Source organism: Sabethes cyaneus, chromosome 2 (assembly GCF_943734655.1).
Source record: "Sabethes cyaneus chromosome 2, idSabCyanKW18_F2, whole genome shotgun sequence".
NCBI lineage: Eukaryota > Metazoa > Arthropoda > Insecta > Diptera > Culicidae > Sabethes > Sabethes cyaneus.
The window spans coordinates 242,055,503-242,078,608 of record NC_071354.1 but is presented as its reverse complement, the minus strand read 5'-3'; the positions used below and the strand labels follow the sequence as shown (position 1 = coordinate 242,078,608).

At 40.9% G+C, this 23,106-nt stretch overlaps 1 protein-coding gene across 1 annotated transcript; it reads right to left on the bottom strand.

Moving 5' to 3' along the window:
* Window positions 1-9,632: 9,632 nt before the first annotated feature.
* On the bottom strand, window positions 9,633-12,902 carry LOC128736978 (27 kDa hemolymph protein-like). The gene is made up of 6 exons (XM_053831502.1): window positions 12,787-12,902; window positions 11,617-11,871; window positions 10,598-10,907; window positions 10,376-10,539; window positions 10,163-10,316; window positions 9,633-10,100 (listed from the first exon to the last, which is right to left on the bottom strand). The coding sequence occupies exons 2-6, from the start codon at window positions 11,669-11,671 to the stop codon at window positions 9,863-9,865; spliced, it is 921 nt and encodes a 306-aa protein (XP_053687477.1). The 5' UTR covers window positions 11,672-11,871; window positions 12,787-12,902; the 3' UTR covers window positions 9,633-9,862.
* Window positions 12,903-23,106: the final 10,204 nt, after the last annotated feature.

The window sequence follows — 23,106 nt, the reverse complement described above, 5'->3', positions numbered from 1 at the left end:
AGTGTTGCGAAGCCCACACTCGTGTGGTCTAATTTTCTCACTCACGCGTACTCATTCCAACGAACACGCCGGCATTGAGCAGCCCTTTCGGACTCTCCCTCTTAATTACTATTCTTATTTAGGACCGGAAGCTCCATTCGAAGGTGTTGAGAACGATTAGGGCAAATCCACGGCTGTCGGATTATGGTATCACCAAGAATACATCGTAAGTAGGCTTCGTCTGTTAGAAGAATTGCAACCTTTCCGGGTCAGTAAGCAACCAAGCAGGATACTGAGGCAGAATCTGGTGGTCAAAAGAATCCGATAGTCGGTAGTTGTACAGAGAAGTTCTTACGAAGTGCTAAGAATGGATTCTCATGGACGACCAAACGTACGTGAAGATGTATTATAGGCAGCCTGTCTGGACAAAAGTTAACGGGACGATTTCTTCGAAGAGGACATTAATCCACCCAAACGCCCTAAATTCCGCCCAATTGAGAACTGTTGGGTAAACGTTAAATATAAGTTTAATAACAGTGGAAAGGTGACTCGGGATGCGGCAGCTATGAAGAAGTGGCATCAGCACAAAATGGCTACTCAGATTAGCCAACAGAGTGTCGATGAGTTCTAGATTATTAAATCGAAGACAAATCGGAATAATCTTTTAGCTGTTTCTCCCTGAGTCTCGCGTCAATTCGTAACATATTTTTAGACCATTTTAGACCAGCCGCTGATTGGCCGAATTGGACTGCTTTGCACGCATGAAAAAACACAAAAAGGACACTCAGTAGTGTTGTCAAGAACAATATATTCATAACTTTTGGTAAAACTGCTAGGAAATGTGTGAAAAGTTTCATAAGTTTACTGAAAAGAAGACAAAGACGCCAGTTGTCATGTCACGTCCCAGATTTCCCCTTAAAGCACCCATAAATGACGTTCATTTCCTGTACTCATCATTCTGTCATTTCTTCCTCCTTATAAACTCTTTTAGCCATTATCGCCACTCCTTCTCTCAACCTTGGACAGACTTGGTTCTAACTGCCCCAATTCGTGCTTCAAACGGAAACGGAAAATAAATGACTCAAGCTATATGACAAACTATACACGTACCTACTAGTTTGAATAGATTCCAAAAGAAATATTACTCAATCGGATAACTCATTTGAAGGATTAGAAGTCTACTTTTACTATTTTTTTTGGTTCAAGCCGATCAACATGGGATAAAAAGCAAATTTGATTAGATGGGATGTGAAAATTGATTTAAAAGTCGGTTATACCACTCACTGTCGGTGAATGTGTCATTTATGTATGAATAACTTATTCACACAACCTTCATTTCATTGAATCGTCATTGCGGCAGTACCTTACAGTTGGTCTAGCTCTAGCTGATTTAATATTGGTGATGTTTTGCAAATGTTAATACTAACAAGAAAATAATATGAAATATTTTTGTTAAATTAAAAATACTTAAAATTATTTCCAGCAGTGGCTGTGATGGTATTAATAAAGAATATAAAAAATAAATAAAAATCAGAGAGGTTGTGTACAAGACACGACCGCATATATAGTGACGCAGGACTACGTAAGTCTCTTTGTAGTGATAGTAGTATGTATTCATGCTTGTAATCATTCGATTCTTCATGTATACATGCTATATGGCTGGTAAATGGCTAGGTAATGCGTACCATCGGTGCCTTGTGCACTGGGCATAAAATAGACCCCACAGTGGTTCACAGCCTCTTACCTAGCAACTCCCACCCCAACCTCCTCGTGGTACCAGCCGGGATACGAGCAACCTCGGGTGGAGATCGGGTAACCAACCCCGGTGGAAACCAAGGTCGTATGCTGACAGGGGGGGGAGGGCTCCTTCGAGCTACGTTGGCCCTCCGGCGATACTGTGGGGTTGGTTGCGGGCTTTGCAAGCCTGAACCACTAAAAAAACCAAAGCAATGGACTCCGTAAGTAATAATAATAACTCTAATCGGAACAATCGGCAAAGACCCAGGCGACGAAAACGGACTAACGATTGGAAATTAGGAACATGGAACTGTCGGTCTCTAAATTTCCTCGGAAGTACCCACGTGCTTTCTAAAGAAGTGAAGAGCCGCAAGTTCGACATCGTAGCGCTGCAGGAGGTATGCTGGAAAGGAACGATGGTACGTACGTATAGAGATGGTCATACCATCTACCAGAGCTGCGGCAATACACACGAGCTGGGCACAGCTTTTATAGTGATGGGCGAGATGCAGAAGCGGGTGATCGGGTGGTGGCCGATCAACCCCCGAATGTGCAGATTAAGAATCAAGGGCCGATTCTTCAATATAAGCATAATTAACGTGCACAGCCCTCACCTCAGAAGTACCGATGATGACAAAGACGAATTCTACGCGCAGTTGGAGCGTGAATACGACCGCTGCCCAAGACATGATGTCAAAATTATCATCGGGGACTGTAATGCTCAGGTTGGTCAGGAGGAGGAATTCAAACCGGTGATTGGACGGTTCAGCGCTCACCCGCAAACGAACGAAAACGGCCTAAGACTTGTTGACTTCGCCGCCTCCAAGAACATGGCCATACGTAGTACCTTCTTCCAGCATAACCTCTACCATCGGTACACCTGGAGATCACCCAACCAGACAGAATCACAAATCGACCACGTTCTGATAGATGGTCGGCACTTTTCAGACATTATCGACGTCAGAACCTATCCGGGCGCTAACATTGATTCGGATCACTACCTAGTGATGGTAAGGATACGTCAAAAACTATCTGTTGTGAACAACATACGATACCGCCGCCCGCCACGGTATAATCTAGCGCGACTGAAGCAACCAGAGGTCGCCGAAAACTACGCGTTATCTCTCGAAACCGCGCTGCCGGAAGAGGGAGAGCTGGATGAAGCCCCTCTTGAAGACTGTTGGAATGCCGTGAAAACAGCCATTAACAGCGTAGCGGAGAACGTCCTAGGCAGTGTGGCACCGAATCGACGTAACGAATGGTTTGACGAGGAATGCCAGCAGATATTGGATGAGAAGAACGCAGCGCGGGTACAAATGCTGCGTAGAGCCACCCGTCAGAATGTGGAGCGATACAAACAGAAGCGGAGGCAGCAAACCCGACTCTTCAAGGAAAAGAAGCGCCACCAAGAGGAGAAGGAGTGCGAAGAACTCGAACAGCTGTACCGCTTTCACGACACACGGAAGTTCTATCAGAAACTCAACGGATCACGCAAAGGCTTCGTGCCGCGGGCCGAAATGTGCAGAGATAAAGATGGAGGTATCTTGACTGATGACCGTGCGGTGATCGAAAGGTGGAAGCAGCACTACGATGAACACCTGAATGGCGTGCAGGCGGAAGACCATGATAGCGAAGGAAGTGACCACATTGGTGCAGCAAGCGACGAAGATGTGCCACCCCCATCGATAAGGGAAGTTAAAGAAGCCATCCAGCGGCTGAAGAACAACAAAGCAGCGGGAAAGGATGGCATTGGAGCGGAACTTATTAAAATGGGCCCGGACAAGTTGGCCGGCTGTCTGCATCAATTGATTGTCAAGATTTGGGATACGGAACGACTACCGGAGGAGTGGAAAGACGGGGTTATCTGCCCTATCTACAAGAAAGGTGATAAGCTGGATTGTGAGAACTACCGAGCCATCACTATCCTGAATGCCGCCTACAAAGTGCTGTCGCAAGTCCTCTTTCATCGACTATCGCCAATAGCCAATAGATTTGTGGGAAGTTACCAGGCCGGCTTCATGGAGGGTCGGTCTACAACAGACCAAATCTTCACCCTGCGGCAGATCCTCCAGAAGTGCCGTGAATTCCGAGTCCCCACGCACCACCTGTTCATCGATTTCAAAGCCGCATATGATAGCGTAAACCGACAAGAGCTATGGAAAATTTTGGACGAAAACGGCTTTCCGGGTAAGCTTACTAGACTTATCATGGCTACGATGGATGGGATCCAGTGCTGTGTGAGAATCTCGGGTGGATTGTCGGACCCATTCGAATCTCGCAGGGGACTTCGACAAGGAGATGGTCTTTCCTGCCTGCTATTCAACATTGCGCTTGAAGGTGTTATAAGGCGAGCGGCGATCGAAATGCGGGGCACGATTTTCAATAAATCCAGTCAATTTATCTGCTTTGCTGACGACGTGGATGCTGTCGGCAGAACATTTGAGGCGGTGGAAGATCAGTACACCAGACTGAAACGCGAAGCAGAGAAGATTGGATTGCAGATAAATACGTCTAAAACGAAGTATATGCTGGCGGGCGGGACCGAGCGCGACAGGGCTCGCTTGGGCAGCACCGTGGTAATCGACGGGGATGAGTTCGAGGTAGTCGACGAGTTCGTATACCTTGGCTCGCTGGCAACAGAGGACAACAATACCAGCCGTGAGATTAAAAGACGTATTATCAGCGGAAGTCGGGCCTACTACGGACTCCACAAACACTTGCGGTCGAACAATCTGAGCCCCCGTACAAAGTGCACACTGTACAAAACGCTAATTAGACCGGTTGTCCTCTACGGGCACGAAACGTGGACATTGCTAGAAGAGGACCTACGAGCACTCGGAGTTTTCGAACGGCGGGTGCTAAGAACCATCTTTGGCGGAGTGCAAGAGAACGGTGTATGGAGGCGAAGAATGAACCACGAGCTCGCGCGTCTCTACGGCGAACCAAGTATTCAGAAAGTGGTTAAAGCTGGACGGATACGTTGGGCAGGACATGTTGCTAGAATGCCGGACAACTATCCTGCAAAAATGGTTTTCGCATCAAATCCGGTAGGAACAAGACGAAGAGGGGCACAGCGAGCGAGGTGGCAAGACCAGGTGGAGCGAGATCTGGCGAGCACTGGGTGCCCGCGGAACTGGAGATCAGTTGCCATGGACCGAAACAGATGGAGAAATTATACTGCGCAGGCCTTGTCATAAGACGTCAGGCCAATTAAGTAAGTAAGTACATGCTATATGCAACATATATAAATGTTACATGCGTTGTATGTAACGTTTATCAAAGTAGTAACATTGCATACGTTCAATTCTCAAAAGATTGTGAATTTGGAAACAATTTAACAAAATCAAGAACACAAACTATTACTTTCCTGCTACCTTACTGAAATTAAAGATTGTTTTTATTATCCATGGTTTCCCACGTTGAAGGGATTTTACCAATTCAATCCCATCAACAGCACATCTTTTCACTACACTTCTAATGAAACGGTAAGTATGCGTTTTCATACAGAGTCGTATTATAACCGAACACTACAGCTGTAGCACATTTTTCCAACACAGATATCAAATTCGCCGAGGTTTAATCGTCTCGCAGTAAAAAATTTGCGATCTGTTGGGACAACGAACTTGTGTCATTTTTTCTGGCACACTTCCCTAACACAGACATCAGATTGGACTAGGTTTAATCGCGTTCGTAATAAATCTGTTGGCTCGAGGAATCTTTGTCACTCTCTCTGGCGTACTTCCCAAGCAAGGACATCAAAATGGTCTAAGTTGAACCGCGGTGTTAAGAAATCTTGTTGAAATGAGGAAGCTTTGTCGCTTGTTTTGACTTACTTCCCAAGCACAGATTTCAAATTGGTATAGGTTTAGATCATCGTAAAGAATCTTCCAACCAATCACGAAGCGAGAATTCTGGTAAAACAAAGGTTTATTATTTTTAATTTTTCAATAGTTCAACATCAAGAATCCATACTTTTTTTCATTTGGGTTAATTCTTAGAAGATTTTCCGATCGATTGATGTAAGAATATTGAAAATCGATCGGAAAACCGCTGAGCTATTAGCGCTCAAAACCTTTCATTTTTCGTGACGCTCGCATTTTTCGATTTTTTGGAATGACACCCTATCTCAAAACTTGCCGTAAGACGTAGTCCTACGTCAAAATCATTCGATCATTGTATATCAAGCGAGATACACGTTTCATTCTCGTGTTAATTTAGAGAAAGCCCAATTGTTCTCTATCACGTGTCGGTTCCGCGATTAAGTTATCCGCTATTTCGTTTTTCGATTAATCGTGGAAATTATCAAGTCTACCTTGTCCGCTGTGTGGTGCCAGGATCCCACACTAGCAATAAGCAAATAACAAAAGAAGCAAAATTAATTTGGTTTAATCTAAAGCAACATTGCGCTGTTGTGGAAGCACATACAGAGTATATATTATAACAAAAGTTTGTTTTTGAGCGTCTTAGCAGAATACGAAAGTTGAGTGAAAGAAAAATCAAACCTATTTTCACAATAAAATTCCACTATTAATTTTAATTCAACAGATACGCTTTTCACCTTCCACTTGAAGGCTTCATAAATGTCCTTTTTTCAAACTGTTTTGTTGTTTAGATTTTTCTTTCATTTAAGAATATAATATAGTTTTTCCTAACAGTGATGCCAACTTTACAGTTTTCACTAGTATTGGAACATTATAAATCCATATCAATATTTTATATCAGTATTAACAGTATTAATATATTTTTATTTCTCCAAATAATTATTTCCTTGTGCCTTTTCTGCTCATTTTTTTTGATACTTTCCCTAAATTTGATTCGGAAACCGTTTTCATTATAACAGAGTTGGTACTAACAGGAATTGCGGCATGCATAGATCGGATACTAGGAATAGATGCTGCTGACAGGAAGCGATCCTTCAATATTTCCTTTTCTTCGCAACTCCGGCGAAGAACTAATTTATTTCATATGAATTATATAGAAACCTATACAATGATATACACTCAAGTCTCTTTTTACACGGTTTTTTTTACGATTTTTGAATTAACACGGTTTTTTTTATGATATTTTTTGAATTAACGCGGTTTTTTTTAAACGGTTTTTTGAATTAACACGGTTTTTTTAAACGATTTTTTGAATTAACACGGTTTTTCAGCGCGATATTTATGTTTTCTGAATTTACACAGTATTTTTTCCATGGTTTTTAAATTATAATGTTTGTATATCGTTCGGAAATTTTCTAAAAAAAGCCAGTATATGAAGTACCAAGACATGCTACGTCTAATACGTACATTCCCAGAATAGAATAGCGCAGAACAACGTAGGTCAGAGGAAATGGATATTACGAACCCCCTAAAACACACTCACATTATTAATAATAAAAAATAGTGTTTAATCAACAAAAAACTATCAATTTTAATCACGCGGTTAAGCGTCCCACCAGGACCCTTTCGTCGATTACGGAAAGGAAAAGCAACCTACTACCCGAAAAGCTCGACGCGCTCATGAGCTATAGCATATCTGCTCGATTAGTACCAGTCGCTCCCCCGAGAGCGGTAGCGTTCCCCGCCAGCAGTAGCTCAAGCCGAACGAAGCAGCCAACGCCGAAGGCAGCCAGCGTTCCCCGCAAGCAGCAGCCTTCCCCGAAAGCATCAGCCAGCTCCAGTAGCAGCCGCTCGTAGATCGAGTGATTTCCCCTCCACAGATCCAGAGCAGCAGCCGGCCGGCCCCGATATACTCACACATTGTAAGTTAGGTTAAATAAAAATCATCATCTAAATTGAAAGTTCTTTCTAAGCTGCCGTGTGTCCCTAATCGGTGTCAGAAAGCCGACCTCGAAAAGGAGTCTCTCTCCCTCTAGATCGAGCTAGCCAAGAGAAAAGAGATCGTGAGTATCCACCCCGGAAGTCCCCAGTGGTTCGACCAGCGACTTGGGGTAGTAGCGGGTTGTTTGCTACCAATAATTGAATAATGCATTATGCAACTGTGACAAATAACACAGTTTTGTGTTCCTACTACCACTTTTTTGGTAGTACGAACACAAAACTTCGAATCTAATTACACGTAAATTCATTTAGGACTGTACGAAACTGTTTCGTGGTAGAAAACAACGAAAGGAATTCATGGTACTGATACAAGATTTTACATTTTTACGACGATTTTGGAATTAACACGGTTTTTTTTACAACAATTTTTGAATTAACACGGTGTTTTTACAACAATTTTCGATTTAACACGGTTTTTTTTACAACAATTTTTGAATTAACGCGGTTTTTTTTAAACGGTTTTTTTTACACGGCACGTATCCCCCGTGTAAAAAAAGACTTGAGTGTATACTGCTCAGTTCGTCAATACAACACAGATTTTCGATAAAAGCAATTAGGCATTGATATTTTTTTGCATTTTGCTTTGCGCAAGTGAATGGTACCTATTGTTGCCCAGTTGACATTGCGTCACCTCTGCTGCTAGCCATCTCACATGGTTGAAGGCATGAGAATCTAGGAATTGTTTGTTTGACTTTTCGTTCACTCAATTTTCGTATTCTGCTAAGACGCTCAAAAACAAACTTTAGTTGTATTATATACTGTATATGTGCTCTCACAACAGCGCAATGTTACTTTAGATTAAACCAGAATAATTTTGCTTTGTTTTGTTATTTGCTTATTGCTAGGAAATTTTATTTTGTTTACGATTTGACTTGAAAAATTGGGAATTGTTTGTTTCAAAACGCTATATCTCGAGAACGGGACGGAACACGTCGTGGTTTTGAGTGATTCTTATGTAAAAAAGTCTGATGAACACGATGGTGTTGGTTGATCAAAATGTACTCATTGAGAGAAAAATACAAATTTAATTTTCAGATCAAAAATAAAAGTATTTGGCAGCGCTGCCGCAAAAAACTAATATTTTTTTCGGATTCCTCAGATGATTTCCCATGAAAATGTGGAACAGAGTTTTTTCTAAATTGAATATTTACGAAGATATAAGCAAAAGAAAATAAGCGAATTTGACGAAAATGATGCTTTTTCTAATAAAAGGGGAGGTTCCCAAAAATCGAGAGAAAGTCCAATCGGCACCAAACTTGGGATTTTTGCTTCTTGACCCAAAACGAACAATCTGGTCGAGTTTGGTGAAAATCCGAGAAGGTCGATTATAAGTTTGTACTTTTTCTCGGTCACTTGACGTGGAATGACCCATATTCATACAGAGTCATATTTTAACCGAACACTACAGCTTTAGCATATTTTTCCAACACAGATATCAAATTCGCCTAGGTCTAATCGTCTCGCAGTAAAGAATTTGCGATTTGTTGAGATAGCGAACTTGTGTCATATTTTCTGGCACACTTCCCTAACACAGACATCAAATTGGACTAGAATTAATCGCGTTCGTATGAAATCTGTTGGCACGAGGGGGCTTTATCACTCTTTCTGGCCTACTTCCCAAGCAAGGACATCAAAATGGTCTAGGTTTAATCGCGGTGTTAAGAAATCTTGTTGAAATGAGGAAACTTGGTCTCTTGTTTTGGCTTACTTCCCAAGCACAGATATCAAATTGGTATAGGTTTAGATCATGGCAAAGAATCTTCCAACCAATCACGAAGCGAGAATTCTGGTAAAACATAGGTTCATTATTTTCAATTTTTCAATAGTTCAACATCAAGAATCCATACTTTTCTTCCTTTGTGTCAATTCTTAGAAGATTTTCCGATCGATTGGTGTAAAAATATTGAAAATCGATAGGAAAACCGCTGAGCTGTTAGCGCTCAAAACCTTTCATTTTTCGTGACGCTCGCATTTTTCGATTTTTTGGAATGACACCCTATCTCAAATCTTGCCGTAAGACGTAGTCCTACGTCAAAAATGGAAAACGCTGCATTCGGAATATAATGTTTGACTTCAAATTTGTTTGTTTGTTGATTTGAAAGCGAGTATTTATTACCGGAAATTTCAGCCAGTACAGTCGATGATTCATGTTTCATAAATTTAGTTTCGTGCGGGAAACGTAGGAAATCAGTTTCGGGAAATCTTAGCTTGTGAGCTGTTGATTCGGAAGTGTTTGGCTGTTTACTTTTTCTCTATCACATGTAACTTACTCACGGAACTCTGAGTAGTATGCAGCAGTGAATACTACTACTGCGGCGTGTTCATCAGTGGATCATCAACTTTGCCACCAGTGCCATTAGCAACGTGATCAGAACGACGTGCACGGACGATCTGGTGAATTCACCCGAATTCCGCCGCTGCGCTTGTGCGGGTGTTGTAAAATTGGCACATGGGGTTTCTCTTCGCACGAACTTAAACAGGGACTCTACTAAATTTGCCGGCGTAGATTCTTTGCAGTCCTCCAGCACCCGGACGAAGCAGTCTCTCAGGTTGTCCATGTCACTGTGTTGAATTGATACCGATAAGTTTAGTGTGAAAGGTGGTGATAGATTGCTAAAACTTACTCGCATTGTTTTTTACCCATCACTAGCTTGGGAATTCCTTCGGAAAACTTTGGTGTAGGTTCATCCATGTAACCTCGGAGGGTGCTATTGAAACAGTCAATCAGAGGCTGCTTCTGCTCCTGGAAACATTCCGGTCCTTCTTCGGCGATGAATACTGTAACGGTTGAAAAACATATAATTTTGTGATGAAATTCAAACAGATCATGATCTTACAGGCAATTTGATCTCCATCCTTGTGACACACAAAGTTTAACAAACCATGGACAATGTTGACCAAAACTCTTTTGTTTTCTCGCTCGTCGTCTTCCAAGCAAACGTCGATATCATTCGAGAACGTGTTGATACATTCGATTGCTGTCGATCGCCTTCGACAGTATCTGACAAAATTAACATAATAAATTTAAGTAAACCAGAAGTGTCAGGCAGAAAACTCACTTATTGAAAACCGTATCCAAATCACCGGTCGGTTTCGCTAGCTTTATCTCCTGCTGCAGGTCGCTGAAATCGATCAGATCCTTCAGGCACTCGCTGAGCCGCTGGCCGGCTTGTTCCGCCTGCTCGAAGGCCGCATCGCTGCCGGCTGCTTTCGAACATTTTTCTTTGACAATTTTCTGAATGTCCTCCAGGCTGGGCAGGGTGATGTTTTGAAATTCCGGCGGTATCAGACCCTCCGGCAGGTGTTCCTTCAGCTTGTCGATGTCGAGATCTTTGATTTCCTGGGGAAGCTCATCGGTGGCACGCGTTACTGGCGGTTGAAACAAGTTTAATTTTTTAAGCAATGTGAGAAGGTATAAATAAGTTCCTACGTAAAAGAGCAAGAACATAAAATCCTGAATTTCTTTAGAATAAAAAAATATTCGATGTTTACTCTTAAGGATCAAAGTTACCTATGCCTGTTAACGAATGTCAAGTTTGTCAATAAACGCTGTTTCTGATTCATGATTTTCGACAAAAATGAATTCAATTTTTAAAACCAGTTCCGGGACTATGATAACAACAGTATCGATATCTTGTGAGTAATTTTTTTCAGCCCAAATGCGTGATGTAGCTAATTAGTGATAACACTAACCGATACCCGATAGAATTGAGATTAAAAAGTAATTGGTGGGATTAAAGTTGTGTGAAAAACTACTTATTTGTATCGAAGTCAAGGTGTCTCTACAATTCATATAAGTCATAGAATGTGTTGCCTGACCGCACAAATGTATATGACGTAAACGAGTGAACTTTATTCCTATTATGTTATCTGTTGCTTTAAATCACTCCGCCTGATAAGGACTGGTTGGACACAGCTATTTCTATCAACCAATGATTTCATGCGACATATTTTGTTTGAACAGCACGAATACATTTCAATTAACTAAACTCCACCGAGTATCTGTTACTAGCTTCAAATGGGCTGGATAAATTTATTAAACCAGTTTAAGCACTAATGGTTTTATCAAATTACTCACCTGAGAAGGATACTGCCAGCAATCCGATCGCAGCTATGAGGTTTGTCCGAATCATTTTGTATCCTATTTACTGCTGATAGCTGAATAAAAATTTCCAAGTGGTCCAAAGTCACTGGCGGTTCATCAGGAACTGAGCCTTCCGATCAGTTGCTATATTCTCACCGGTCGGTCATGCAGGAACGGCCGCGCGACAATGGACGCGGCTTGTCTTATCAAGTAAATACTAATTCTTTTTGTTTTGTCTTTATCAGGTACCTACAAGCAAGCAGACGTAATCGAAACTCATTATTTGAAATCATGTATCAACGGCCTAGCCTTGGGATTGTACGGCCGTCTGTGTGATGACTTATCGAAATCGCAATTAGGTTTGAAAACGATTATCCATTCTGGTCTCCTGCTCGAAACACATTTCCGATAAACATTACCCACAGTGTGGCGCTCGGTGACCAATTTGTACAATAATGGAATCAATTCGTTATCGTATACATTGTATTGCCCTTTCGAACTTTTAGAATATCAGTGCATGATGATGGTGTGATACCGGGCTGTTCATTCCTTAGTTGAAACTGAACAATTTAAATAAGCAGTGTGTTAAGCAACCTTTTGGTGGGCCGGGAAAACGAAAACAAGACGGTCTGCACCGCATCAAATTAATGCAAACAAATCAGTTTCAGCAGAAGCAATATCTCACAAAGAGTAATCACCAGAACAAATCTGGTTGCTAGCAAAATTGCTACTCACTTCGACGACTAACCATGAACAAACCAAACGAACACAAAAAAGTGTTTCATTTGACCCTGATCGGTCTATTTTTTTGGCAATCATGGACGGTAGGCCAATTATCGGTTCATTGCAAATTTACACAGTATGATTATTTGTAAAAAACTATTATCTTTTTGACAAAGGCAACAAATCCAGATGTTTTTTTTGTATTTCAAAAATTGCCACTAGTCATAAATAGGCACACACCCCTCTTGCAGCTCTGTTTGTTTTTTTCCTTTCCTTCATCATGAGCATATTCTACGAACGCTAAGCACAATCTGGTGTGGTCTGCGTCGTATTCCCATGATAACAACATATTTTCGAATGCTGGCTTACATCATACACACGGCGATGACACGCAATTTTGATAATGTACAAGCAATGAATGAACGACTTAAGTTAACTTACTTCGATTTATTCTTTTCGCACGGTGCAATTTATATCACAGATTCACCGGTGTTTACTCAAAAAAAAAGCCCCTGTCGAAATTAAAACAATCTCAGTCAGTCCAGGCAAGACGAACCCCGTTTCGAACGAGTGGTAAAACTAAACTGAAGAAGCTCGTCCGTCGCGTCGGTTTGATGGTGGTTGGTAACGCCGCCAGCGGGCTAGGCTAGGAATCGTGTGTACAATGTGTGTATTTTGCCTTGAATGAATGTAGGTATGTTGTACGTGAAGGTCGGTCTGTGTGAATACTGTGGGAGAGGCAATTGAATGAAAGCTATAAACTGCCTGTGGTACCTTCCTACTGCCTGCCACTGGCACTGGTGCCGGCTGATAGTCCAAAATCCAAAACTAGACGGCACTTCTTTCGAGAGAAACGTTACAAGTTTTGGCTATCATTAGCGATTGGCTGAAATCTACGTTGGAATTTACCAGAGGGATTGATCCATGTGAAGCAATTGTATTTTTGAAATTGTTCTGCTTGTTGCTTTCCACTTTTGTTAACCGCCTTCATATATTTGACCATAATTCAAAAACAACAATTGCTATGGTAAAATTTTATTACAAAAAAATTATGGAAATTGTTTAAAAATTTTTTTCATCGCCGCAGGAAATTTGGTGGAAAAATTGCTTTGGAGGAGTACTCGAAGGTCAGTAAGCAACCAAACTAACAGGACACTGAAGCGGAATCTAGTGAGGTTAAAAGACGTAACCGGAAGTTTTACGAAGTGCGAAGGATGCATCCTCATGGACGACAAACGATGGATTATGGGCAGCCCGAAAAAAGGTCTATAAAGCCACTGATCGAGGTGATGTCTCTAACAAATTCAAATCCGTTTTTGCTGATAAATTCGCTAGAAAGCTTATGATCTGGCAGGGTATTTCCAAGGCCATTTCCTGTTTGTCATCGAGGAGTGTCGCATTTTGCTCATTCTATCCTATTTTTAACATTTTTTGCCGTTATAGGACTATACCAAGCGAGGCTTTGAGAAAACAAAACTCGAAAACCTAATAATTTTGTGTAAAGGTACGCTGAATCGAATATACAGGGTTCCTCTTCTTTGGATGACGATTCTCATCACTTGATGCATCAGAAAACTACGGACATCACCCTACATTACCCAGGATAAAAGGTCAACCCAAAATACACAAACCAGGAACCGAAATGCGGAAATAATCACGGTAAACGGATCACCCACGGAAAAGATTGCCAAGTGGTAGGTAACTGAGTTCCAACAGCACATAACAATTCGTCGAGCACCTAAACACATCGGTAGAACTAACAGAAGACGACATAATCTTATCTCTTTCGATGTTACGGCCTTATTCTCGAGCGGTTCTGTGAAAGAATCGATGAGCATCTTGGAAGATTGGCTATTGAAACAACATGGAAACAATGCTTGGGAAAAAAGGTAGGAGGTTACTTGAAGCTTACACGCTTGTATATGGAGGAGACTTATTTACTTTACATTCAGGGGAAACTACTACAAACAGTTGAAAGTTACACCAATGGGCAATCCACTATCACCGTACCTGTGGGAACTATTTATGGCTAACCTTGAAAGTAAGTTAGAACAAAACCAGGTACTCCCGAAAAGATGGTGGCGATACGTCGACGACGATTTCAGCATAATCAAAAAAGGAGAACCGGAAACCATTCTAGCAGCCATAAACAACATCACGCACATATACATACACTTCACTTACGAAATAGAAAAAAAATGAAAACTTCCTTTCTTGGACATATTGGTAATTAGGCAAATAGAAAGTGCAGAACCCTTAACCCTCTCTGTCCCATGGTAGCACAGGTGATCCATGACTTTCGATACTAAAATCAGCCGATTAAGGTTTAAGGCATCTAAATGCGAATATTTCTATATCAGAACGTAGTAAAAACATGGTTTTACAAGCCGTATACTTGTGCTTGACGAATCGCTAATTCAAAGTTTTTTTAGACGACCAAGAACTGTAAACCACACAAATACCCTTGGGATAGAGAAGGTTAAAATTTGAAATATACTGAAAACCAACCAATACAAAATTTGTTAAACCTAACTCATTTAACCACTTGTACCAGCACAAAATGGCGGCTTTCCTTCATATGATACATAAGATGGAAACATTACCGTTGAATGAACCAGGAAAACAAAAAGAATTGGCTTACATATTAGAAACTGCAAAACAGAACGGATAGCAAGAAGCACTGTTCAAGCCATTATGTCCAAGAAAAGGGAAGGGAAGGAAAGCATACAAAAACTCACCAACAACACCAGAACTAACGAAGGTGGCAGTAGAATACGACGGAAACATAACACGTCCTCTCCATCGAAAAAATGAAGAAATTCGTAGTCGACCTCCAAAAAAACCAGCTTAAAAGCAAGTTGGGATCAACTGGGTTATTAGATTGAAGAACATAGAAAATCAGGGATTTATGAAATCAGTTGTCCGCATTGCGAAAAGGTTTACATCGGCCAGACGAGAAGAATTAAATCTGGAAACACGTATATGAGAACACTTGGCAGAGGTAGCCATCCACTAAGGCCATTACAAATCTTTTATAAAGTTTGTCTTTCTGGTACTGGGCAATTGAAGGGGGAGGGGGAGAGGCGAAAAAAAATTTTTTTTTGTTATTGAAAAAAACTGCCACCAAATCTATTGTTGCTATTCTACGAAAAGAAAAACAAAACTATCAAAGACGCAAAAGTAATAAACAACTGCGCAACTCGGGATCTGTAGAAACGAATTTGGTGAATTTCTGCGTAAATAGTATCAGCGCCAAAGCGCAAGTGGATACAGTTTATACCGATTTGAAAGCCGCTTTTGATTCCGTTAATCATACTATTCTTTTAAGCAAGTTGGAGAAACTTGGGTGTACCAGATTGATACAAGATTGTGCAGATGGTTGGAAACTTATCTTACGGATAGGCAACTTTTCGTACAACTTGGTAACTGCCGGTCTACCGCGTTTACAAATGGTTCTGGTGTGCCACAGGGTAGTAATTTGGGACCATTGCTATTCTGTATCTACATAGATGGTGCAGCGTTACTACTCAATGAAGGTGGAAGGCTTTTCATCGCTGGCGATCTGAAAATCTATCTTGAAGTCAGAAGAATCGAGGACTGCAGATTGTTGCAGAAGCTTCCGGATTTGTTTAGTGACTGGTGCGTAAGGAATCTATTGTTACTGAGTGTGGAGAAATTTTGCGTCATCAGTTTCCATCGCACTAGAAGCGCAATAGAGTTCGATTACGAAATTTCCGGATCCAAATTGAATAGGGCAGAACAGGTGAAGGATCTTGGAGTATTACTTGACGAGAAACTCACCATGAAATCCCACATTTCTGCCATCATTGACAAGTCCAATCGGAGTCTTGGGCTCATATTTAAGATTGCTAGTGAATTCAATGACCCGCTCTGCTTCAAAGCTCTCTATTGCTCTATTGTACGGCCAACGCTGGAATTTGCGAGCATCGTCCGCACGAATCTCTCTGGTCCGCCAGACTGAAAAACGTACAGCCAAAGTTTGTTCGATATGCACTTCGTTATCTTCTGTGGAGGAATCAGCAAAACTTAACACCATACGAAGACCGCTGTCGTCTGTTGGGTTTAATCACGCTAAGTCGACGTAGACAGGGTTCGCAATCTTTGATTGTCTGCAAGCTTTTGACTGGCGAATATGATGCACCGGACATCCTATCGCAAATCGGACACTACGCACCTTCACGTTTCTAGGTTAAATGTGGGTAGCCTTAACTTAATTTTTTTCTCGATGTATTTTTGTCACAGCTTGTCACAAAATTAATACCCCCTCTACTCCCTAATTGGGGATCGTCATTATTCAATGTTTTCCAAGTCTAGTCATCTCGCTAATATTAATTTTTAGTTAAGTTTTCCAGTAATTACTGGGTCGATTCGATAACTCTTAGTTGCATTTGAAAGTTACTATATTATGTATGATTAACGGCGGTTAGCTTTGAGATACGATGCGATGTCTAACAAGCCAGAGGTCGTATGTTTGAATCTCGACTGAGTGTTGCTTGCTAGATAGATTCAGCAGAATCGTTGCACTAGCTCTGTAATTGTCCTGTACTGTAACAGAAGCCGGCTGCGAAGCCTGTCGATAAAAAAGAGCAAAGTCTCAGGAAGACGTCAAAGCCCAAGGCATTGCTTTGCTAATTACTTATATGTCCATTTCCGCTGGTTCGGTAGAATTTCACCTGCCACCAGGAGATGCCGCCATTAGCCTCTAGGTCTGCAACTTTTGTTCTCCCCGAGTGGAATAGAAATCTTTCATTTCGAATTGCAGAGTGGTGGATTTTCAAATGGAAGTGAGAAATTTTCCATGAAATAAGTTAATCCAGTAATCGCCAAACTGTGGCCCGCGTGTCTCTTAGATAGTCTCATATCTAATTGGACCACGACAGAGTCAGAGACAAGTAAAACTGAAAAAACACACCCGGTTTGGTACAACATTGAACGTGCCGCTTGTTTGGATGGCCGGAACCCAACTGCTCGCTCGATATCATACGGCAGTGAAAGTGCGGCAGTAGTTTAATTTCAAAAACACTTGGGCACCAACCGATAGAGTGTGGATTGGAGTCCCACCTGCCTTTGAGTGACGCAATATATTTTTGGCCTCAACGAAATTTCCCAGTTCCATCCAGTTTATCATTCCTCTCTTCACTTTACAAAAAAAATCAGAGGGGTTGTGTACAGGACACGACCGCATATATAGGTGACGCAGGACTACGTAAGTCTCTTTGTAGTAATAGTAGCATGTATTCATGCTTGTAATAAGGTGTTTGCAGAGTGCATATCTAATGAAGAGCTGTTGGGCAGGTAAAAGTGACAGCTCCATATAAACTGTAAGGGTTGGAAAGGGCGAGATTTTTTAAATGATTTAATTTCTTCATTGAAAACAGAAATTACTATTTGCGTTATATGTATAGTAAGGTAATATATCTGATTACTAAATAACAAATCTATTTTCAACAAACAAGCTAAAACGCGGTAGAATTGATCAAAAATGTAACTATTAACTATGTTAGCGGCAAATATCTATAACCAGCGATTGCTTTCGGACAAGAAAACAATAAATTATACTAAAATCAATGCTACATTCAGTTGTTTCGAACTTGTAGCGGCATGCTACATCCGAAAATCGTATTTTTGGCTCACCGATTTAATGCTAATTCACTGAAATATTAGTTGCTAAATGTGAACATATATATCGGGATACATTTCTTGGTTGATTTAAGCACTAATTGTTTCGAATGTATAAATAATTTTAGAAAAAATGATCATTTTATCCAACGTGGTTTTGCTGCATCGAATAGGAAAAGATGCAATGTGTGCCTAACAGACGTCTTGCATGTGTGTGTAGCAAAGCCCTATCATTCGATTCTTCATGTATACATGCTATATGCAACATATATACATACTGCATGCGTTGTATGTAACATTTATCAAAGTAGTAACATTGCATACATTCAATTCTCGAAAGCTTGTGCATTTGAATACAATTTAACAAAATCAAGAACACAAACTATTGATTTCCTACTACCTTACTGAAATTAAAGATTGTTTTATTATAATGGGTACACCCATGGTTTCCCACGTTGAAGGGATTTTACCAATTCAATTCTATTTTATCAACAGCACATCTTTTCACTACGCTTCTAATGAAACGGCAAGCATGCGTATTCATACAGAGTCGTATTATAACCGAACACTACAGCTGTAGCACATTTTTCCAACACAGATATCAAATTCGTCTAGGTTTAATCGTCTCGCAGTAAAGAATTTGCGATCTGTTGGGACAACGAACTTGTGTCATTTTTTCTGGCACACTACCCTAACACAGACATCAAAATGGACTAAGTTTAATCGCGTTCGTAAGAAAACTGTTGGCACGAGGGGGCTTTGTCACTCTTTCTGGCGTACTTCCCAAGCAAGGACATCAAAATGGTCTAGGTTTAACTGCGGTGTTAAGAAATCTTGTTGAAATAAGGAAACTTCGTCACTTGTTTTAGCTTACTTCCCAAGCACAGATATCAAATTGGTATAGGTTTAGATCATCGTAAAGAATCTTCCAACCAATCACGACGCGAGAATTCTGGTAAAACATAGGTTCATTATTTTCAATTTTTCAATAGTTCAACATCAAGAATGCATACTTTTCTTCATTTGGGTCAATTCTTAGAAGATTTTCCGATCGATTGGTGTAAGAATGTTGAAAATTGATCGGAAAACCGCTGAGCTATTAGCGCTCAAAACCTTTCATTTTTCGTGACGCTCGCATTTTTCGATATTTTGGAATGACACCCTATCTCAAAACTTGCCGTAAGACGTAGTCCTACGTCAAAAATTGTAATGAGAGTGCTATGTCTCCTGTGGATTCTGTGGGCTTTGCGTTAGATATGCCTTCGATATCCCCAAAGTGAACTAAGGTTTTAGTTTTACGCTTCGAGACCTTCTTTGAAGTATACTTCAAATTTAATTTAAGGACTAATTTTTGTGCGTCGTTTTAATTTTCTAGAGGAAATCCTGAACTAGCCGAATAATAAATACCTGCCCTATATTGAAACCATTGGAAGGATCATTCGTAATAATTTACTCGAAAGAATTCGTATATCTTCTCAAACGTTGTTCCTCAATTTCTAAGTTGCAGAATGTTGCAACCAAATTTGTGCTTAATCATTTTCGGACAAGCACACATATGACTGAAATTTATAAGGCAGCAGACTTTAACGGACTTCATAAGTTACGTCTTACGACTTACATTCGGCAATTTTTTGCCGCTACTTTATTTACTTTACTTTATTATCGCATCACATACCGATTACAATAGGATTAGGTTGTCATTACTAAAAAGCTACATAAAAAGACGTGCTACAATATACTGCTATCCAGTAGTCTGCGGCGATATACGGATGAGCTCTCGTTAAAATCGAATAGGTCAGCAAACTGATTGAACTGACGGACCATTGATGCGATTGGTGAGAAGGCTGCATAATGGGTTGCCTGAAAGTCTACCTGACGCATGGTTCGCGGCCGTAATACTCTAGAAGGTGCGTAGAATCCGATGTGTGCTAGAAGATCTGGAGCACCGTACTCGGCAGTTATCAGTTTGACTATGAACACAGCTTGTGCAGCACGTCGACGTTGGTCTAAGGTCTTGAGGTCCAATAAGCGACAGCGATCTTCATAGGAAGGCAGATTGTGAGGATGGTTCCAATGAAGATTGCGCAAGGCATAACGAACGAATTTGCGCTGAATGCTCTCTATCCTCTCAATCCAAATTTCCTGATACGGGCACCAAACAATACTGGCAAATTCTAGTTTCGAACGGCCTAGCAAACAATACAGAGCTTTGAAGCATAGCGAGTCGTTGAATTCGCGAGCAATATTGAAGATAAATCCCAATTGACGGCTTGCTTTTTCGATAGTCGTTGAGATTTGTGGCCTGAAAGTTAGTTTCTCATCCAGTATCACACCTAAATCTTTCGCCTGTTGCACTCTGCTGAGTTTGGTGCCGGAAATATTGTAATCAAATTGAACAACATATTTTGTGCGATGGTAACTGAAACATTTTTGCACACTTAATGACAGCCGATTCCTCTCACACCAGTCGCCAAAAATATTTAAGGAATTCTGCAGTTCTACGCAATCTTCCGTTTGCCGGATAACGACGTATGTCTTCAAATCGTCAGCAAAAAACTGTCGTCCGACTCGATCAAGAATCAGCGCTGCATCATTTACGAATATTGAGAATAACAGAGGGCCCAGATTACTACCCTGCGGTACACCTGACTGATTCGTAAATGTAACAGATTGGCTATTTCCAATCCGTACGTAGAGCTTCCTATCAACAAGATATGATTCTAATCAGTTACAGATCCTCTCAGTTGTGGTTGACAGTGTCGAAGGGGATTTACAACGAAAAATTGTCCAAACACATTTTAATCACATTTAAGCCAGGGTTGGTGAACAGATATTATTTAGGGTTGATGTAACTTTCTAATTAACATAAAATAAGTGTTTTTCTACTAAATATGCCACTATTTAGGATATTTATGCAACAACCAAACGAGTTTAAAGCACGTTTGGTTTTTTAATACAATATTTTTATGTTGTATCGTTAATTAAAAATCACTTACAAAATGGGGTTTCCGCCAACTTTTATGATTTTTGGGTCACTGTGCGATCCACTCTGATCTATCAACTTTCGCCACAAGTACGACGGGAGGGGGGCCCTGTAGTCGCAAGGTTACCGAGTCTGCCTTGACAAGCGAGTGGTCGTGGGTTCGAATCTTAGTAGAATCCGGCCATTCGATGTTAAGTGACTTTAGCATGGGTTTATTCTCAGGCCCTCCACATCCTTCCTACTGCATTCTGCATTTACTAACAATGAAAGCCTCTTGCCAGGGCAAGTTAGAAGAGTGGTACTTGCTTGAGGTGCGAATGAAGCCTCTTGTTCAAGGGCAAATTATAGCTTGTTCCGCTTCCTGGTTATAGGAACGAGATTGGTAATGCATAAGTAGTAAGGAATACATACACACCCTCACTCTGTGCTGAACTCTGCTTTACCGACCATGAAGCCTTTAGCCGGGACTGGTTATAAGAATGATACTTGCTCGAGGTGCGAATGAAGCCTCTTGTCCAAGGACAAATTGTAACTAGTCTCCGCGCTTCCTGGCTCTAGAGCTAGATTGGTTGAAAAGTAGTAAGAAGCGTAGAGGGAAAAAGGGGTGAAAACACACCGACACTTTAAGCACGGATAATAAGCAGTTCGCTCACTCTATAGCGATACTGCAATAACAACGAAGTGCGGAACAACACCTGGATAAGATCATAATAGATCAAAATGGTGGTCGTAGTGATAATATCCACTTAAAAAAAAAAGTACGACGGGAATCTTTAAATACAAGCAGTACTTGTAGCTCGCGAACCGTATACCTCAGGCACAAGAAAATTGTCACTCATTTTATTTCACTATAACATGTTTAATCGTGTTTAGAATATTTACTATCGAAACAGGAAGCACTGCGCGCATTGTACAATTCCTTCAAGCAAACGGAGATCGTGGGAAAAGCCAGGGTATTATTGTTAGAGTCGGACTACTGCCAGGGTAGGGCCATCGCGATTTTTCAGTTTTAGTAGCTCGTGTCACCTATGTACAAACATTTTAAATCTTACTTCTATGACTGCTAATTTTTCACCGCTAATTGCTAGTTTTGATTGTGTGATAAAAGACGGGCTCTGAATTCAGTAGCTAAAACGATATTCACAAGAAGGTTTGCTGGTGCAATGAATTCATCTTCTATGAATTGGTCTATGAATCCACTATGATGGAATAAATAAGTTATAATTGAGACGCATTGCCAAAAGCCAATCAGCAGCAATGAAGAATTGGTTTAATTTTCTCATACAGTCCGCAACCTGCAGTCAGTTTGGTTTTTCTGACTATCGAGGAGAGTATCCAGGCGCGGACCTTTCTTGGTGTATTAAAATAGTGTTAAGTATGATGTGTTTCATAACCAATATTGAAAGAAAATTCCGTCATGGAACGCGTTTGGTAAGACGAAGCGCTTCTCATCAGACTCAGGCCACTTATGTAGTCATAGTTGGACCAACCTAATTTTGAGCGCAGAAGTGCAATATTTGCTTGCCAACGTTAAATATAGGGTAAAGAACTAGTTTTAAGCAGTCTAAGCGGGTCACTGATTGTTTTACCTTATTACAAGCGATGGGTTGACTAAGTGGGGGATATCAGCATACCAATCTTCTTGCTATCTTTAGTTCTTCAAGCTGTTACCATTGGAAGACACTATTGTTGAGCTAAACTTTTGATTTTTCGCTTTAAAAGTTGGAGCGGTGGAACTAATTTTGAACACACCGAACCCATTTTCACCCGCAAGGTGCTGTTTTCAGCAATCCTGAAATCTGAATTTTTTTACGTCCCGTTAAAAAATCCCTCGAACTTTTCCCCCTATTCAGTAAGTTCGCGTTCCTATCCGCGACCTACTAATCGGCATCTGATGCGTAATCGGCATAGCGTATCGGCATATGCGTAAAATGCCATCTGTTTAAATTGTTTATCGGGGCATACACTCACCGCACCGTTCGGCAAACGGTATTCGTCGTCTCTTTTATTCTCTGGTGTTCTTATGGGAAACTGCGAGTTTGACGTCTCACTCGCTGTTTATAAGGATGGTGGGAGAACAAAAGAGGCAAACATAGAAGTGCACACGATCTAACTTTAGAACAGTGTTGTCATAGCAA